Raw genomic sequence first — 20,755 nt, forward strand, 5'->3', positions numbered from 1 at the left:
ATGGGTTGAGGCTGATCGACTTCGCCGGGGCCTGAAATATGGTTATCTGTAGTACTAGATTCCAGCATAAGAAGATTCATCAAGCTACCTGGCTGTCTCCGGATCGAAAAGCCACCAACCAGATCGATCATGTTCTGATAGACGGAAGACACGTCTACAGTGTTTTAGATGTGCGTGCGCTCCGAGGTCCTAACATCGACTCGGACCACTATATTGTTGCAGCCAAGATTCGCACCCACCTCTGTGCAGCAAAAAACGCACGCCAACAAGCACAAGGAAGATTCGACGTCGAGAAGCTCCAGTCACAATAGACAGCCGAACGATTTTCTACTCGGCTTGCACTCCTGCTCTCTGAGAGCACTTGTCAACAATTCGGTATAAAGGAACTGTGGGACGGCATTTCAAACGCCTTACGTACAGCTGCAACTGAAACCATTGGTTTTCGGAAAGTGCAAAAGAACAGCTGGTACGACGAGGAGTGCCGTGTCGCAGCGGAGAAAAAAAAGGTTGCCTACCTCGCAAGGTTATGATCGACCACAACACGTGCGGGATGGGATAGATACCGAGAGTTGAAAAGGGAAGCGAGAAGCATTTGCAGACAGAAAAGGAAAGGGGCCGCAACGCGTGAGTACGAAGAGCTTGATAAGCTGGCCGACAGGGGTAATGCTCGAAAATTCTACAAAAAAATGCGGCGGCTTACAGAAGGTTTCAAGACCGGAGCATACTCATGTAGAACCCCCCAAGGTGTTCTAGTCACCGATGCCCAGAGCATACTTAAATTATGGAGGGATCACTTCTCCAGCCTGCTGAATGGCAGTGAACACACAACGCCAGGAGAAGACGAACCCGATTCCCCAATCGATGACGATGGAGAAGACGTTCCATTGCCCGACCAAGAAGAAGTTCGAATAGCAATTACCCGCCTGAAGAACAACAAAGCGGCAGGGGCCGATGGATTGCCGGCCGAGCTATTCAAACACGGCGGCAAAGAACTGATAAGGAGCATGCATCAGCTTCTTTGTAAAATATGGTCGGACAAAAGCATGCCCAACGATTGGAATCTAAGTGTGCTATGCCCAATCCATAGAAAAGTAGCCTCCTCAACATCGCATATAAGGTTCTATCGAGCGTATTGTGTGAAAGATTAAAGCCCACCGTCAACTAATTGGACCTTATCAGTGTGGCTTTAGACTTGGCAAATCATTAACTGACCAGATAGTCACCATCTTGGAAAAGACCCGTGAAAAGAGAATCGACACACATCACCTCTTCGTCGATTGCAAAGCTGCTTTCGACAGCACAAAAAAGAGCTGCCTTTATGCCGCGATGTCTGAATTTGGTATCCCCGCAAAACTAATATGGCTGTGTAAACCGACGTTGAGCGGCACCAAAAGCTCCGTCAGGATCGGGAAGGACCTCTCCGAGCCGTTCGATACCAAACGAGGTTTCAGACAAGGCGACTCCCTATCGTGCGACTTCTTCAATCGCCTGCTGGAGAAAATAGTTCGAGCTGCAGAACTTAATCGAGCAGGTACAATCTTTTATAAGAGTGTACAGCTGCTTACGTATGCCGATGATATTGATATCATCGGTCTCAACACCCGCGCCGTTAGTTCTGCTTTCTCCAGACTGCACAAGGAAGCAACGCAAATGGGTCTGGCAGTGAACGAGGGCAAGACGAAATATCTCCTGTCATCAAACAAACTGTCGTCGCACTCGCGACTTGGCTCTCACGTCACTGTTGACAGTCATAACTTTGAAGTTGTAGATAATTTCGTCTATCTTGGAACCAGCGTAAACACCATCAACAATGTCAGCCTGGAAATCCAACGCAGGATTACTCTTGCCAACAGGTGCTACTTCGGACTGAGTAGGTAATTGAAAAGTAAAGTCCTCTCTCGACGAACAAAAACCAAACTCTATAAGTCGCTCATAATTCCCGTCCTGCTATATGGTGCATTGGCTTGGATGATAACAACAACCGATGAGTCGACGTTGCGAGTTTTCGAGAGAAAAGTCCTGCGAAAGATTTATGGTCCTTTGCGCTTTGGCCACGGCGAATATCGCATTCGATGGAACGATGAGCTGTACGAGATATACGACGACATTGACATAGTTCAGCGAATTAAAAGACAGTGGCTACGCTGGCTAGGTCATGTTGTCCGAATGGATGAAAACACTCCAGCTCTGAAAGTATTCGACGCAGTACCCGCCGCGGGAAGCAGAGGCAGAGGAAGACCTCCACTCCGGTGGAAGGACCTGGCCTCGCTTGGAATATCCAATTGCCGCCACGTAGCGAAGAGAAGAAACGACTGGCGCGCTGTTGTTGACTCGGCTATAATCGCGTAAGCGGTGTCTACGCCAGCAAAGAAGAAGAAGTTGTGAATAGTAAACACGATCTCTAGTGTTTAGTCACAAAATACTGTCTCAAATTTGAATTAAAACTTTACGTAAAAATTTCTCAAATATTGACTATAGACTGCTTACAGAATTCCGGTATTAGACAAAAGCAAACATAGAAATTAAAGGCAACGCTTTGAGTTCACCTGGCAATCCACTCTCCAAACCAAAAAAAATCCGTCCATTATCTCCATTAAATGGAAAATACGAGTATTTAAAACAAGACTTTTATACGACACTACAATGTTTTCTTGTAATAAAAATTAAACGATGTGATTTTATTATGTCAGCTGTTTTATAAATCTCCAACGGCAGTGATTAGTGAATATAATAAATGTAATACAGTCACTTGATACAGGGGATCGTAATTTTCAACAAGCGAAATCTTTCAAACCAACGTGATATTGTGTATCGACACTTACTGAGAATTATTTCCTTAGTATCTCCTAATACACTGAAAATCAGTGAAATAGTATAATAACCTTGCCCAATTACTATAAAATGGTCCCTAAAAGTGCGATAAGACATTAAAAAATACGTCAGAAGCATCAGATCTTATGGTAAGATGGCACCTAGAATTTTTAAGAAAACTATGTAAAAATTAGACAAAGCGCGTGGCGTGACTAATTTCAACTAAATTTGGGGCGTATCCTTATGTCCCAATACGAAAATTTACGAAATTGGATACACTTTTTCAATAAGAGCGCTAAAAAAGTTTGTTTAAATAAAACAAAAACGGATTAGGTATCAATGAAATTCTTTATTCCTGTAAAAGTAAAGACCGAGGCGGCCAATTGACTGGGCCATTTCGGCCACGTTCACCAAACTTGCTTTTCAATAAATCGATTGTAACATTCGCTGTGTGGCTTGTGGGGCCGTTCTGTTGGAACCACATACTTCCCAAGTCCATATCATCCAATTCGGGGCCAAAAGTGTTCGGTTATCATTGAGGGGTAGCGATTCCCATTCACAGTAACGTGTCGATCTTCATCATCACGGAAGAAATACGGCCAAATGACGCCGCTGGCCCATTTTCGGGATGCAATGGTGACTCATGGAGAACGTGATTGCTGTCTGACCAATAACGCATATTTTGCTTATTGACGAAACCATTCAGCCAGAAATATGCCTCATCGCTGAAGATGATTTTTCAATGAAAATCCGGATCATTTTCAAGTTTTTGCTCAGCCCAATTCACGAACATACGACGATTATGGTGGTCAAGCGGCTTCAGTTCTTGCGTCAATTTGATCTTGTAAGAATGTAGGTTAATATATTTTAGCAAAATTCGCCACATTGACATCGCAGAGATGCCCAACGTTTGAGAAACTAATTTGGGTATTTCTCAATTTTGTACTATCGCTGTGGATTCAAATTTTTCCATCCTCGACGAAATTGGATGAAGCGCTCTTAAAGTTGAGGCACTGACCCCGCATTCCGGTAGTAAATTCTAATAATTTCGACTCGTTCCTGGATCGTATATCTTTTCATGATGAATGGAAATGAGTACTACTAAAAGTTAACGGAGTCATCCCCTATCCTCAATATAGGCGGGATTACGTTTTAATGTCCATTTTGACTTTTCATCTCACTTTAAACCGGTTATGTTAATGTGTGTGACTTAATTAAAATAATTTGGAGTTCTTAACCATAATGTGATTTAGCGGAGTTGGCCTAGAACTAGTAAACTCTCGCAAAATACGTGCCTATTTGATATAAGGTATTGTACATTGGTCCTTCGAGCAGGGTTATATTGGTCCTTCCCAGCATAAAAAAAGAGCTGACGAAAATAAATAAAAAAGTAAGACGAAATCATATAGATTATACGCATTTATTTTAATAATTCGCATAAATTAAGCGAACATCGATTCCGTGGAAACGGAAAGCTAAACAAAATGTTAAAAGGCGTCCTTATGGCTATACCCACAAATTCAAATACGGCTGGAAGAGGCATTCTATGAGACTAGTAATGTCACTACGAAAGACCTACTGGGGGATAAAATGAAGGAAATTTAAACATAATACGCGATTTTCTTTGAAAAATTAACGGGAAAATTAAACACAACACAATCAGTGGCTTACAAGAAGCATATGTATTACACAAAGCAAATACAATAAGATTCCAAAAAAATTGGATAGTTCTGCAGAAAAGGCAAATAAAGTGGCTAAGTGAAAATGGTCCATCTTGTTACATCACCTTAACTGTGAACAAATCTAGGCAAAAGTTACGGTGAATTTGATAAGCTCGTTTAACTTAAATTACAAAAATAAGAAACCATTTTCATATTTCATTAATTTTTTGTTGAAATAAGTTTTTAACTAAATAAGAGAAAAAATCGTGTCACAGTGAAAATGACTCACCCTAGCAGAGCTGCAATAGTTAACGGAACTTTCCTGGAATCCTCTGTTATTTTGGTCTGCTTACTTCAATGAACGTTCTTGCGCTGTTTTATATCTTCATAAATTATAAAAATGTAAAAAGAAGTTCAAACAACAGTTGAAAATCATTCACCGATTTAAAAATGAAAATCGAGTTGAAAATTGGCTCAAAAGTGACCGTCAAGAGAGATGGATTGTCAAAAATAGTAAGATTGATCCTCGACTGCGTGACATGCTGGGAAAACATTTTAAAATAAACTGTAACGCCATTCGAAGATTCCTTTGAAGGGATGGGCAAAATAGAAGAATTGCTCGAAATAAATCCTTTGTTTATAAAAAGAATAAAAACTTGGGATTGCAGTTTGTCCACAATTAAAATGGAAAAAATTTGTCTTTCTGGAAATACGTGATATTCACGGATGGAAGCAAACACAATATGTTTGTATTAGATAGCAGAGTGAAGTTTGGAGAAAACTAAATCAAGAGATGAATCCTAGATATTTGTAGCCGACAGTTAAGCATATTGGCGACCACGTGATGGGCTGGTTGCTTGTTTAACTGCTGGTGCTGGTAAATTGCACTAGCAGCGATTACGGACAAATATCAATATCTAAACAATTTGAGAAATAATCTTGTACAAAGTCCCGAAAAACTTGATACTAAAAACAAGTATCATTTCTACCAAACTTTGAGTTTGCTTAATAGCCAGAAGTCACACGGAGCTAAATAAAGTGAACAGGATATTGGTTGAAAATTTGGCGAAAAACTCACAAAGAATCAAGAAAGTGTGCGACGGTACATTATCGTGATGCAAAAACGAAGAGTTGTCGGCTCATAATTCCGCCCTCTATTTACGAATAGCTTCTCGCGAAGCACGCATATCACTCAAATAGTATTCTTTGTTGACAGTTTGGTCCGTCGGAAGCAATTCGAAGTGCACCAAACCTCGATAATCGAAGAAAACTCTCAACATAGCCTTAATTTTTGACCTACTTTGACGTGATTTTTTCGGCTTCGACCCACCTTTGTCAAGATATTCGGCCGATTGATCGTCTGTTTCCGGGTCGCAACCATAGATTCAAAATTCATCGCCAGTAATAGTACGTTTCATGACATCCTCAACAAATATTTTATCAACCTTATCACTGGTGGGGGGAAATGAACAAGTCTTTTGTTGAGTGAGAAATCTTTCATTCTAATTTTATTTTTAAATTTGTAGGCCTTATATACTATTTTTGAAGTCTTACTTATCTAATTCAATATACATATGTGTATGCACTGCACACCACATGGGGTTGTTTTCAACTATACAATGCAATACATGTGTGTGTGTGTGTGTTATTACCCAGCCAACCACGGCTACCCGCTTGTGACAAATATTTCAATGCAACTACACATTTTTTCTCTGTGCACTAACACCAACGCACATTTTTGGGTTATTTTTTGTTGTATGATCACATGTATACGTACGTGAGTGGGTTAAATATTCCCACGTTTACCCCCATGTTACCCACTGATTATCTCGTTTTTTACCCGCTGATGGTTCGCAGGGTATATAATTTATGTTGCATGGTTTGGGTTGTTTTCAAGTGCGCATCTGCATTTGTAATCAATTGCCCAAACCTAAATTAATATGTTTATATTGTTGTATATTTAAGTGCATGCGTAACGCATATGGATGCATACGTGCTTCATATATGTATGTGTGTTGCATATAGATGCACATATTTTTATGTGTTTATTTATGTACGCTTTGTACTGCCTCTACCTTATCTAATATATGTACATACATATGTGGACTGTATAATTTATTACAATAGTAAGATTTTTATCATATTTAACATTTGTGAAAAATATATGAAAGGTTTAAATATAATATTGTTGTCCGTCTTTTGGTAGCAACGAACATGTTCAATTTTGAACACATTGTTTCACAGATTTTAACGCGAAGCTGTTTTCGGAAAACTTAAGTAGTTTTACAACCAATCGTGCATTCACTTTTCTTATGACCAAATGTTCTTTCATATTCTACAAGGAAGCTGATTCATGCTCCTTATTAGTTTTTCGCCGCCGTGTTTGAATAGCTCGCGCAAAATTTAAATTAAAAAGTCTTACTATATTTTGCCTACAGTAGTATATGAGCCCGCGTTTACTACTCCAAATGATTATATCCTAATTGCTTTGGAGTTGAAAACACAGTGTGAAGATACTGAGTGTAAGTTGAGACAAAAGCTTTCAAGCAGCAAGAATGAGGTACGACGACCGACTGCTTATGTTGTTGGCATGGTGCTGATGGTAAACTAGGTAGACGTAAATCTGCAGTAACACCAAGCACACAAGTCAAGGAGAAGAAGTATCGATATTACAAGCAACAGAGAATAAATACAGACTACGAATTACAGTTGTTGCCCTCGGCAATGTATTCAAGTAGCTTTGAAAATTCATTTATATAGTATATGTATTATATTTGCCTAAACTAATTTTAAATAACAATTTCTTTTTCTCGGCAATATGTTAAATATCTTTGAACAATCTTATCATTGATCTTGTGGAGGAGTTACGATCTTCAATCCAGTTTTTATTTCCTCAATTATAGTGTAACGTCGTCCTTTCATGGACCTCTTCAGTTTTGGGATAAAAAAAAGTCACAGTGGGCCATATATGGAAATTCGGCGGCTGCGACAACATTTATTTGTTATTTTTGATCCAATATTCGCGTACCAGCAACGATGCGTGAGAAGAGGCGTTATCATGGTGCAAAATGTAAATGCGGCCCTTTCTGGACCAAATTCTTTATTGACCGTACGTCCCTTTGAAAAGAACTCGTGATGATTGTCATATACTATTTTCTTCACTTCATTAATGTTTTTATTCACATCTTCTCGACCCTCTGAGATCATTTTGTACCCCTGACAAACATTGCTTTTATTCAAGGTAACTTCAGCACATGCCACAGTCAACATTCGGAATACCTCAGCGTACTTAATTTTGTTTTTTACACAAAATGTTATACATGTTCTTTGATCCATTTTTTTTTTGGAATAAGCAAAAATCGATGACGAACCAAAACATTTCCAAGAAAACAACTGTAAACAAGTAAGGAAGTTCGAGTGAACATTTCATACTCTTGCAACTTTGCCAGGATGAAAATATAGTAGTTTTTTTGTTAGTTATATGGAGTCTATGGCAAAGTTTCTTCCGATTTTATTAATTTTAAGTACAGAGATACCTTACTATTAGAAAAATACGCTCTCTCAATTCCATTAAAATAACTTCCTCATTGTATATATGAAGTATAAAGTCAACTGGAAGTTCGAATAGCTTTATATTAGGTAAATGGGGCTGAAAGATATATTGAACCGATTTAACCCTTTTTTGATACAAGAGTATATTATTATTATAATTATTTTCAAATAAGCATTTTCCCCGAATTTCAATAACACAACTCACAGTAAAACGATACATTCGGCAAAAAAATCAGAAATGCGCACTGGGGTCCACATATTCGGAATGTAAGGACTTGAATAGCTATGGTCCGATTTAGACAAAGGTACTATTTTCGCAAAGTTTTATTCGAATATATTCATCAGGGAATGGTTGTTGTACTGAAAAAAGAAAAGATAATAGTTAGGTAACGGGGCCACACTTCTTTTTTAAATTTTTAACCCACAGATGCCCCTTCCTCCTGAAATTACCTGTGCAAAATTACAGTTTCATTACCTACTTTAGAGATGAGTTATGGCATTATATAAGTTTTCGATTAACTGTTCTTTGAGGGTGTGTCGATGGACCGATTACCCTCATTTACTCGTCCTTACTTTGTTTTGCCAAGAAACACGTGTACCAAGACGGACTTGATTCTTTTTAGGACATACAAACAACCATCACGTGAACAAAATTTTTATACTCTGTTGAATCATGTTGCAAGAGTTTAAAAATTAACTAAACATTTGAAATGCCCGACCTCGTGAGTATAAGTAAGTGATATGAGGACCAACATAACGCAACGAAACAATCGAAAATCGAATATAAGTAGTAAAAATTTGCGATACTTTTTATACAAACGTATTTTTTTTATTTTTTAAAATTGTTAAAATTACATCAACTTGTTATTAAATTATTATGATTTTTTTATTTTACCCTTTAGTGACAGATATGTCAGCCAGTGAGCGAAAATCGCGGGTTAAAAGACTGAAAGCGAAAAAATTACAAGAGTTTATTGCTAGAACGCAGGCTCAAATAATTGAAAAATGGGCTAAAGAAAGCAAGCAACTGAAAACCAAAATTCCTCTGACACCTATATTAGAAAATGCAACAGTTGCTGAGAGACCCAAAATAAATATAGAACCGACAATTTACAAACAAATTAATATAGATGAAATGGATCGTACAATATTGGAATCGGGAATGTATGATGACAAGCCATTGATATTTTTCGGAAAGGAAGACTATACGAAACATCTTATAAATAAAACTGAAGACATTAATAATATAATAAAAAGTTTCAACAGCTATCGCGACATACTTGAAAGTATGGGAAATGAATGCCAAGAAGTTTCTGAAACACCAATTGATACTTTCAGGTAAATTATTTGATATACTTGTAGTTAGAAATTCTAACTTATCACTTTTTTTACGGTAGTCGAATGGAATGGTTTATTTTTTTTATAAGGTAGATAATTTAAGCCCATATATGATGAACAAAATTTCGACCAAATGGTCACCACGGCTCCGTTTTGCATATCTCCACACTTTAACGTAAATTTTCGACTCCCAATGCAGCATTTCGGCTATACTGCCCTGACTGTTGTCTTCGAACTCGTCAAGCGTTGCTGGTTGGCTTTACTTAGTAAACAATGATAATAATGAGTTTCTGGCAATTTTGATTATATTTAGCAATCAAACTAAGATATTACTATGCTTTACAGTTGTATGGTTCCAAAGGAAAATGACGTGGAAGAGCCCTTGGGTCCTTTAGAGTCTGGCGAACATTATATTTCTTCAGAGAATATTGAAACTAACTCTTCTAAATATCAAAACGTTCAGAGTACGGAAAGTATTGTTATCACAAAGCCAAAATCTAGGTAATTTCTTTCTTTTTATTTATTCCAGCTATTAAAATATTTAACCTATTGACTATTTTTAGGTTCAAGTCTAAAATACATAATAACGAGGAGCAAGAGCGCTTTGCAAAGGAAAAAGCTCTTCAAATCCATTTGGAGTCGTACCTTAATGTATGTGTTTCAGCTGGGATGATTAATCGGGGAATCTCCACATTGTTAGCATATAGACAAAGAGCAAAAAAAAAGTTGGAAACCCAGAGTCTTATTACAATTGAATTTTACAATATTATATTACATGGACTAGCCGAAAAGGCTTCATTTGAGCGATTTAACGATATTTTTGCATTGATCGAAGAAGATCAATTGAAATTTAATGAACAAACTTATGCCGCTATTTTTGAATGTCTGGGGCGCATTGATACATCGGAAGAAAATATTAATCAAATTAAAAAGTTTGAACAAATGGCAAACCAAAATGTAAGAATTATTGAAATAATTGTTGTATAGTTCTTCAAATCTTCTTTTTATACAGGGAATAACGTTAAATCAAATAATGGATCGATCAGTGTTTATTGCTGATCAAAGAGATATTGCTTTAGACGCTATTCGACGAATACGACCAGATTTTACTCCTATATATACACCGCCAGTTCTAAGTTATAATAACGAACTCCTTAATAACTTAAACCAATCTGTTGTACCTTCATCAATTACAAATGTAATGAAATCAAAATGTGTTTATAATAGTGCTGAACTAGAAAGGATGGCACGTGAACAGCTGAAAGTTGAATTAGATGGCTGCATAACAATAAAGTCAATTGAAAGTTCAAATGAATTTGCTAATGCTGACTATTGTGTAAGTACTTATGCCAATATATAAAGAACAAGATTTAACAGCTTAAATAGACAGCAAATAAACTAATCAATCCGCATGTAAATTACTCGTAATTAATTTCATGTGTTGTAATAATCCACTTATAACTTTGGAATATTTGATACTTGATAAAAAATAATAATTCAAGTTATTGTTGCAATAATTCAAGTTATTGTTGCAACGAATAAAAGTCGTGATCAGTCGTCACCGTGTACTGACGTATTTTTTTCTGCACCGCGTTTTATTATTTTATCTTTCTTAATGCCGTATGTTTGCGGGCATAGAGTTGACCGTGCCCAGCCCAAGATCAGTTGCCTTAAATGCAATCAATTCTTCCACTTGTCGTGTGTGAATTTATCACAGGCTGATGTGGATTTTTTGCAGAAATCTAAAAATGCTTTTTATTGTAAAGTATGCGCGGTAGTTCCGAGAAATTCACAGTGCACAGTGCACTCATATTTTAAGTTCGCAACAACAAAATGCTGAACAATCGAACAAGGAAGTAACTGAACCTTTGTTGGAGCATAACAATCATAATAAAGAAAATGTAGAGCTCAATTCTCTTGTATTGGAAGTAAGTTCACTGAGAAGTGAACAAGCGGAGGCGCTCGCGTTAATACAGCAATTATGTGATGATCGTAATTCGTTAATCGCTAAGCTTAACGAACTGAAATCAGAGATCTGCACTGTTCATAAGAAATTATTCGATAATGGCAAGTTCTCTGCACCAGCTTCGAATGTTATCTCTGCTGCCAACCCCTCTCACTGCTGCGACTGCAGTTGGTACAAGCGACTCTACAATCGCTGCTTCGTCTAACGGGGCATCTCGACACGATAGAATTTATAGAATACTAGCTATCAAACGTATTGCTATTGCCATATCCAAATCTGTACGTGGGCTATCATGATAGAATCATTTGCGCAAAGGCGTAGGGTAGGTTCGATGTAGCGCATGCTTTGAGCTCTTGAAAAATTTATTTTATCATTTGTGAAAAGCCGTCGGGTAGGTAGCTGATGTAGAGCACGTTTGAAATCTTTTATGTGGAAAATAAAAAAAAGGATTAAGATCATTTTGTTTACAAATTGTATTTCTGGAAAAAAGAAAAGCATAACATAGATAAAGATCCTTTTTTTTACAAATGTTTTTTGGGAAAAATAAGATAATAAGAAAAGGAGAAAGATCCTTTTTTTTACAAATGTACTTCTGGGAAAAATAAGAACTCATATTTTTGGACTATTATATAATAATTGCGGCATAAATATTATATACCAATTGAAATAATAAATTTAAAATGCGCAATAATATTTTGATGTATGCTTGTATAAGTTTATTAAATTTAAGACTTCGCTCATTCCCAACCCAATTTGCATAATTTTTCTATAAATTAACAATATTAAACTAAATATTAATTTTTTGAAAAAATGTTATTTTGAAAATGTACTTTATTTTTATAATATAACACAACCGTCTTAATACTCGCTCTTCTAAATTTCATATTGCCAAATTAAAAATGCCGTCGGCATATGTGCAAATGAGATATGTTGCCTCTTCAAAATTTTCATAGAAATGAAAACTGCGCTGTCAAACTGCTGAAGTGACAGCTTCTAGCTTACTATACATGCCAAACTAGATAGTATTCTATGTCTATTACGGGCCGTCTCGACAGGATAAAATCTATGTCTTACTAACTGGTTTTCCCTGCCTATTGCCTGTGGAGACTGCATATTGCTTATTTCTTACAATATATGGCAAACTAATTAGTTTACCATATATTGTAAGCAATAAGCTGTCACTTCAGCAGTTTGACAGCGCAGTTTTCATTTCTATGAAAATTTCGAAGAGACAACATATCCCATTTACACATATGCCGACGGCATTTTCATTTCGGTAATATGAAATTTAGAAGATCGAATATTAAGACGATTGTGTTATGTTATAAAAATAAAGTACATGTTCAAAATAACATTTTTTCAAAAAATTAATATTTAGTTTAATATTGTTAATTTACAGAAAAATTATGGAATGAGCGAAGTCTTAAATTTAATAAACTTATACAAGCATAAATAATCATTTCTCAATTTAAATTTATTAATTTAATTGGTATATAAAATTTATGCCAGAATTATTATATAGTAGTCCAAAAATATTAGTTCTTATTTTCTCAGAAATACATTTGTAAAAAAGGGATCTTCATCCTTTTCTTATTATCTTATTTTTCCCAAGAAATACATTTGTGAACAAAAGATCTTTACCCTTTTCTTATTATTTTATTTGTCCCAGAAAATACGTTTGTAAAGGATCTTTATCCTTTTTTTATTTTCCTCATAAAAGATTTAAACAGTTCAAGAGCTCAAAACATGCGCTACATCAGCTACCTACCCGACGGCATTTCGCAATATGATAAAATAAATTTTTGAAGAGCTCAAAGCATGCGCTACATCAGCTCGAACCTACCTATCCTACGCCTTTGCGCAAATGATTATGTTATGATAACAAATGCCCACATAAAGACTTGGCAATGGCAATAGCAATAGATTTGACAGTTAGTAAGACATAGATTTTATCCTGTCGAGACGGAGCGTTAAGCAATGAGCAATGTGGAGTCTCCACAGGCTATGTGCACGGCAATGCAGCTAGTATTCTTTAAATTCTATCGTGTCGAGATGCCCCGTAATAATGCCAATACATATGTGAGTGTAGGAATATCAACACTCACTCGAAAGCCAATAACAATCCAACAGTTGCTGCTAAACCAACTCGCCCCCCTGTCGCTGTCAATGCTGCTCAATCTGTCGCCGTTGATGATTCTGTTAACCTGAAATCTTCTACTTCAATTACTGCTAATAGAAATTTGAAGTTAAAAGTGAGTACTAGGAACAAAAAATCCCCAGCCACTTCAACTGTTGTTGGTGTTAATGCTAATCGTGATCTTGATGTCGTCATACCCAAGAAATGGATTCACTTATCTTCCTTTAAGAACTCAGTCACTGGGGAAGATATTATATCTTTTGTTGCTAAACATGCTAATGTTGATAGAGAGCATCTTCTATGTTATAAATTAATTAAGAAAGATACCGATATTAATAATCTTAAGAGGATAAACTTGTGGTGTGTCCCCATCTTTTTTTTTCTCCACTTCAGTGTGGCCTTCTGGCATCAAGTTGCGCCACTTTAAGTTTTTTCCAAAGGGAGGGGAAAACAGCGCTGCAGATTAGTTGATGCGCCTGATAATCACGATTCTATTCATGCGTTTTCTGCACCTTCCTCAACTGGCTCCTGTCTTAAGGTGTACTACCAAAATTTATCGGGTATTAGGTGTACGAGGTGTGTTCAAAAAGTATCGCGAATTGTGTGTTTTTTCAAAAATTATTTATTTATTCATGAATATCTATTTTGTCCCCTTCAAAGTAATCCCTATGAGATATTATACACTTGTACCAACGGTTTTTCCAATCTTCGAAGCACTTCAAAAAATCATTTTTTTTATCTTCTTCAGCTCCTCCTTCGATGTCGTCTTTATCTCGTCAAGAGAAGCGTAACGTCGTCCTTTCATGAGCATCTTCAGTTTAGGGAACAAGAAAAAGTCACAGGGGGCCAGATCTGGGGAATACGGTGGCTGCGGCATCATTAGTGTGTTGTTTTTGGCCAAAAAGTCGCGCACAAGCAACGATGTGTGAGCATGGGCGTTATCGTGGTGCAAAAGCTAATTTTTGTTCTTCCACAAATCCGGGCGTTTCTGGCGGATTCTTCTTCTTCTTAATTGGCGTAGACACCGCTTACGCGATTATAGCCGAGTCAACAACAGCGCGCCAGTCGTTTCTTTTTTCACTACCTGGCGCCAATTGGATATTCCAAGCGAAGCCAGGTCCTTCTCCACTTGGTCCTTCCAACGGAGTAGAGGTCTTCCTCTTCCTCTGCTTCCCTGCCGGGTACTGCGTCGAATACTTTCAGAGCTGGAGTGTTTTCATCCATCCGGACAACATGACCTAGCCAACGTAGCCGCTGTGTTTTAATTTGCTGAACTATGTCAATGTCGTCGTATATCTCGTACAGCTCATTGTTCCATCGAATGCGACATACGTCGTGGCCAACGCGCAAAGGACCATAAATCTTTCGCAGAACTTTTCTCTCGAAAACTCGCAACGTCGACTCATCCGTTGTTGACATCGTCCAAGCCTCTGCACCATATAGCAGGACGGGAATTATGAGTGACTTATAGAGTTTGGTTTTCGTTTGTCGCGAGAGGACTTTGCTTCTCAATTGCCTACTCAGTCCAAAGTAGCACCTGTTGGCAAGAGTTATCCTGCGTTGGATTTCTAGGCTGACATTGTTGGTGGTGTTTACGCTGGTTCCAAGATAGACGAAATTATCTACAACTTCAAAGTTATGACTGTCAACAGTGACTTGAGTGCCAAGTCGCGAGTGCGACGACTGTTTGTTTGATGACAGGAGATATTTCGTCTTGCCCTCGTTCACTGCCAGACCCATTTGTTTTGCTTCCTTGTCCAGTCTGGAGAAAGCAGAACTAACGGCGCGGGTGTTGAGACCGATGATATCAATATCATCGGCATACGCCAGCAGTTGTACACTCTTATAGTACCTTCTCTATTTAGTTCTGCAACTCAAACTATTTTCTCCAGAAGTGGATTGAAGAAGTCGCACGATAGGAAATCGCTTTGTCTGAAACCTCGTTTGGTATCGAACCGCTCGGAGAGGTCTTTCCCGATTCTGACGGAGCTTTTAGTGTTGCTCAACGTCAGCTCACACAGCCGTATTAGTTTTGCGGGGATACCAAATTCAGACATCGCGGCATAAAGGCAGCTCTTTTTCGTGCTGTCGAAAGCAGCTTTGAAATCGACGAAAAGGTGGTATGTGTCGATTCTCCTTTCACGGGTCTTTTCCAAGACTTGGCGCATGGTGAATATCTGGTAGGTTGTAGATTTGCCAGGTCTAAAACCACACTGATAAGGTCCAATCAGTTTGTTGACGATGGGCTTTAATTCTTCACACAATACGCTCGATAAAATCTTATATGCGATGTTGAGGAGCCTAATCCCACGGTAGTTGGCGCAGATTGTGGGGTCTCCTTTTTTATGGATTGGGCATAGTACACTTAAATTCAAATCGTTGGGCATGCTTTCGTCCGACCATATTTTACAAAGAAGCTGATGCATGCTCCATATCAGCGGCTCTTCGCCGCCGTGTTTGAATAGCTCGGCCGGCAATCCATCGGCCCCTGCCGCTTTGTTGTTCTTCAGGCGAGCAATTGCTATTCGAACTTCTTCATTGGTCGGATAATGGAACGTCTGCGCCATCGTCATCGATTGGGGAATCTGGTTCGCCTTCTCCTGGCGTTGTACGTTCACTGCCATTCAGCAGGCTGGAGAAGTGTTCCCTCCATAATTTAACTATGCTCTGGGCATCGGTGACTAGATCACCTTTGGGGGTTCTATAAGAGTATGCTCCGGTATTGAAACCTTCTGTAAGCCGCCGCATTTTTTCATAGAATTTTCGAGCTTTACCCCTGTCGGCCAGCTTATCAAGCTCTTCGTACTCACGCATTTCAGCCTCTTTCCTTTTCTGTCTGCAAATGCGTCTCGCTTCCCTCTTGAACTCTCGGTACCTATCCCATCCCGCACGTGTTGTGGTCGATCTTCTTATGCTAGAATCTAGTACTACAGATAACCATATTTCGGGCCCCGGCGAAGTCAGTCAGCCTCAACCGACCGTAGTGCCAAACATACCTTCTTTGCCCACCCTGGCGTTAAAATCGCCAAGCAGGATTTTGACATCGCTCCAAGCACTCATAAAAGGCATCTTTGGTCACATCGTCCTCTTTTCCTTCGGGGCGTGGACGCAAATCAGCGATATGTTGAAGAACCTCGCTTTGATGCGGATTGTAGCTAGACGTTCATTCACCGGAGTGAATGATAGTACTCGGCGGCGGAGTCTCTCTCCCACCACGAATCCCACACCAAACTTACGCTCCTTTATATAGCCACTGTAGTAAATGCCACAAGGACCTACTCGTCTCTGTCCTTGTCCCGCCCATCGCTTTTCTTGGACGACGGTGATGTCAGCCTTTATTTTTACGAGGACAGCTACCAGCTGAGAAGCGGCACCTTCCAAATTAAGAGGCTGGACATTCCAGGTGCATGCCCTCAATTCGTAGTCCTTATTTCGTTTGCCATGGTCGTCATCAAAAGGGGGGTCTCTCATCCGAGGCTGTTGTTGCTTTTTCATTGGGGGTGTTTTTTTATGTGGCGGGTCCCAAACCCAGCCCTTTGCAGGGGATGCTTCGCCTTCAAACGGATGTTCTTAGGCTACCCAGAGGATACTTGCTCAAAGACCGGAAGTCCTGAGCTGCTTGAGTCATATGTAAAAGAATCGTTTCTGGCCACTCCCAAGTGAATGGAGATCAGAGAACTTTCCTCACTTGCGTGAACTTCTACACATGACTCCATCCATATGCAGTATAAAAAAATCCAATTTCTATACAAATCGCGTGCAAAAGAAAATATCGTGCAAAACACTGTGGCATCTTTTGTTTAGTTTCTTTGCTATTGAATTCAATTGCTTCTTAATATTTCACTGAAACTTTGCGTGTTTTTCATTTGTATAATGAATTAGAAAGTGATTTTCTAAATCATTTGCTTTCTTTAAACCTTGACGAATTTTCATCGTCGTTATTGTCCAGCGCAAAGAGGAGTCATCTCAATTTACACCTACCACACCAGCTTAATGATGACGGGAAGCGATCGAATCATACTCCGAGGCCTGCCAGGGTTTTAACAGGGTGGAAGCAACCTTGGCATTTCTGCAGGGTGTCATGCTTGCATACTTAGGTGAATGAAAACCGCGACAGATCCAATTAATAGTCCATGCTATGTCCGTGTCAAGCCAATGAGTACCGTGAAGAATGCAGGTGATTTAACGTTATCAAGTATGCCCGACGTGAAGACGAGCTTGATCTACATTCCATATGAAGATTAAAGCGGATTAAAATGGAAGTCGTCCTATATGTTCGTATATCTTTATTGTAGAGAGCGTAAAAACTGAAGCTAGTTTGACCACAAGCCCATAAATGCTGTCCAACAAATCTAAATTGATCAAAAAAATCATTGTATTGATCCACTGTGCTTCTGAGCACCGTAGATTTAAGCTGTTCGACAGTAGGAACCTACGTTAAACACACTTCACAGTTGTACCTTAGTAGTAGCTTGTGTGATGTTATTTTGTTTCTTTTTTTAAGTAAAAAAATATTCAAATGATTTTTACACGAACATTAAACAATTGATTATGAATTGAAATTTAATTTTTTTTTAGTCCAGTCATTAAGTAAGTTTACCTCGGAATTCGAGATACGCAGCTGTAAGTCTGTAAATACTTGTATATTGTCTCAAAACCTACATATGGTAGGTATACCCTACCTAATTTAAGCTTAAATGACTGAACTATTTATAAATGAATTATTTTGACTTTTAACATAAAACTATAAAAAGTAGCTAGTTTATGCCCATCCTCTGGTTGTTGTAACCTACGTCTTCATCAATTTTTATTTAAACCGGTTCAGCCATTATTGAGTTAAAAATTGTATAACAAACACAACATCCGCGCTATAGTTCGGACGTTCTGATGGTAAATAACGAAATAGCTTTTCCTTTTTATATGTAAGATATTACACTTAGAAGATACAATCAATTTGTTTTTCTTTATATATCAATTTGTTTTCGTATTTCAATTTAAATTTCAGCGTGAAAAACTGAAAGATCTTGAAAAGCTATGGCGTGTTCAAATAAATGCTGCTATCACGCGAGACTTAAATACATTACGAGCTCAAATCCGTTACAAACCGAATAATTTCATGAATTACTACACATACCTTAAGGCTCTAAATACCTCTATATATACTGATATTTTAATAAAAGAAATCTTTAAGTTGGCAGAGGGATCGGAAACGTTTAGCCCAACAGTAGGGCAACTTTATAAGGAACTTGGCCAAAAAGTACAGCAAAGGTAATAATAGTATTACGGTATTACTGTAAATGATGTTATATGATATTTATTAATATTTTCGGTGTACTCGTAAGTATTTGGTTATTTAAATGAACTTTCAGACATACATATTTCAAATACAATTAACTTTCATTTTCGATAATCAAACATATATCTAAATAGGGCTTATTTCAGCAATGTTTCCCGCGTCAACGTTACCAAATATCTTTGCATATTTAATAGCTTTTATATTTGTAGTATAGTTAATCGCTGAATTAGCTTTTAGTTTGTTCACTCCTGAAATTCTAAATATAATAAAATGCATTTTATCTTCATTTAGATATCAAATTGAAATGAAAAAGAAAAATGGTATATTGGAAAAAATTGGGGAAATATATAGATGTTATTGTGATATATTAACCAAGAGAAATACTAAAGATAATGCGCGGCAAATGTGGCAACGGCTGGTGCACAATCACCGAAATAGTGGGCCCACCATGGATGTGAAATATGTAAATTGGCCTACAATTGTGCAGTCTGGTGTTGGGCGTTTTCTGTACAATATTTTGATGCGTGACATTAAAATAGATGCTCATATTATGCGTAAAAAAACCAAAAGCAAACAGCAGAATCTTTTACCCGCCTTCTATACACTTTTCCGCAACCAAGGACGCTTAGTAAAAGAAGAAGTTAAACCTCATCCTGTTTTAGCGAAGTAAATCTTTATTCAAATCAATTGAATTCCAACTTGAAAATTTTTACATTTATGATTTTTTTAAAAAGATTATTGCGCATGTCACGTCAGCAAACACTAACATTTGATTCGAGTCTGGTACCAATGCTATGCCCACCACAACCTTGGAGTACACCGAATAATGGAGGCTATTTACTCAATAAATCAGAACTGATACGTTTGCCTCAACAGGTAAGTGTATACTTTGAATATTCACATTAATATTTATTTCGTATATTTAAATAAATACAAAAATGTCATACAACTACAAACAGGCCATTCAGCAATGGAATCGCATAAATTCCACCAGTCAACAGCAAATTTATCCTGCTCTTGATTCTCTGAATCAGCTCTCTAGTGTACCATGGCGCGTAAATACAGAGGTAAGTGAGATATCAATTCAATACTGATGAACAAATTACTGACTAAGGTATCCTTTTCTCGAAGTTGAAATATTTGGCTACGAATATCGAAATTGAGATTCTTCTTCTTCTTTATTGGCTTAGAAACCGCTTTGTCGTGGATTTCGAGTCTGACGTTGTTGTTGGTGTTAATGCTAGTTCCCATATAGACGAAATTATCTACGATTTCGAAGTTATGACTATTAACAAAGACGAGGGAGGCGGATCCTGAGTGAGTGCGACGACTGTTTGTTTCATGACAGGATATATTTTGTCTTGTCCTCGCTAGACCCATTTTCTTCGCTTCCTTATCTGGAGAAAACAGATTAATATCATTGGCGCACGTCAGCAGCTCTGCACTCTTATAGAAGATGGTACCTTCTCTATTTAGTTCTGCAACTCGAATTATTTTCTCCAAGATTAAATTGAAGAAGTTGCGCGATAGAGGATCGCCTTGTCTAAAAGCTCGTTTGGTATCGAAAGCTCGAAGAGGTTGTTCCCGATCCTGACGGAGCTCGACGTATTTTTACACAGCCTTATTAGTTTTACGGCTGTCAAAAACAGCTTTAAAATCGACGAAGAGGTGGTGTGTATCGATCCTCTTTTCAAGGGTCTTCCTTTGTTGATTTTCCAGGCCTAATGTCACACTGATAAGGTTCAATCAGTTTGTTGACGGTGGACTTTACCCTTTCACACAATATACTCGATCGAACCTTATATGCGATGTTGAGGAGCCTTATCCGACGATAGTTGGCGCAGATTGTGGGATCTCTCTTTTTGTGGGTTGTGCAGAGCACACTTAATTTCCAGTCGTCGGGCATATTTTCGTCCGACAATATTCTACGAAGAAGCTGATGCAAGCTTCTTAACCCTTTCAGCCCCAAAGGACTTTTTAAACGATGTCAAACA

The 20,755-nt window shown here is 38.0% G+C and overlaps 1 protein-coding gene across 1 annotated transcript in view; it reads left to right on the top strand.

The window, feature by feature from the left end:
- The window catches only part of LOC105228012 (DNA-directed RNA polymerase, mitochondrial), an 87,522-nt gene that overhangs the window by 56,068 nt on the left and 10,699 nt on the right, over positions 1-20,755 (top strand). The window contains exons 3-10 of the mRNA XM_011207619.4: positions 8,927-9,362; positions 9,708-9,863; positions 9,926-10,319; positions 10,375-10,698; positions 18,471-18,733; positions 19,053-19,427; positions 19,496-19,637; positions 19,721-19,828. Coding sequence (XP_011205921.2) covers positions 8,927-9,362; positions 9,708-9,863; positions 9,926-10,319; positions 10,375-10,698; positions 18,471-18,733; positions 19,053-19,427; positions 19,496-19,637; positions 19,721-19,828 — 2,198 coding nt within the window. The remainder of the gene's footprint in view (positions 1-8,926; positions 9,363-9,707; positions 9,864-9,925; positions 10,320-10,374; positions 10,699-18,470; positions 18,734-19,052; positions 19,428-19,495; positions 19,638-19,720; positions 19,829-20,755) is intronic.

The sequence above is a fragment of the Bactrocera dorsalis genome, chromosome 1 (assembly GCF_023373825.1).
Source record: "Bactrocera dorsalis isolate Fly_Bdor chromosome 1, ASM2337382v1, whole genome shotgun sequence".
Classification (NCBI taxonomy): domain Eukaryota; kingdom Metazoa; phylum Arthropoda; class Insecta; order Diptera; family Tephritidae; genus Bactrocera; species Bactrocera dorsalis.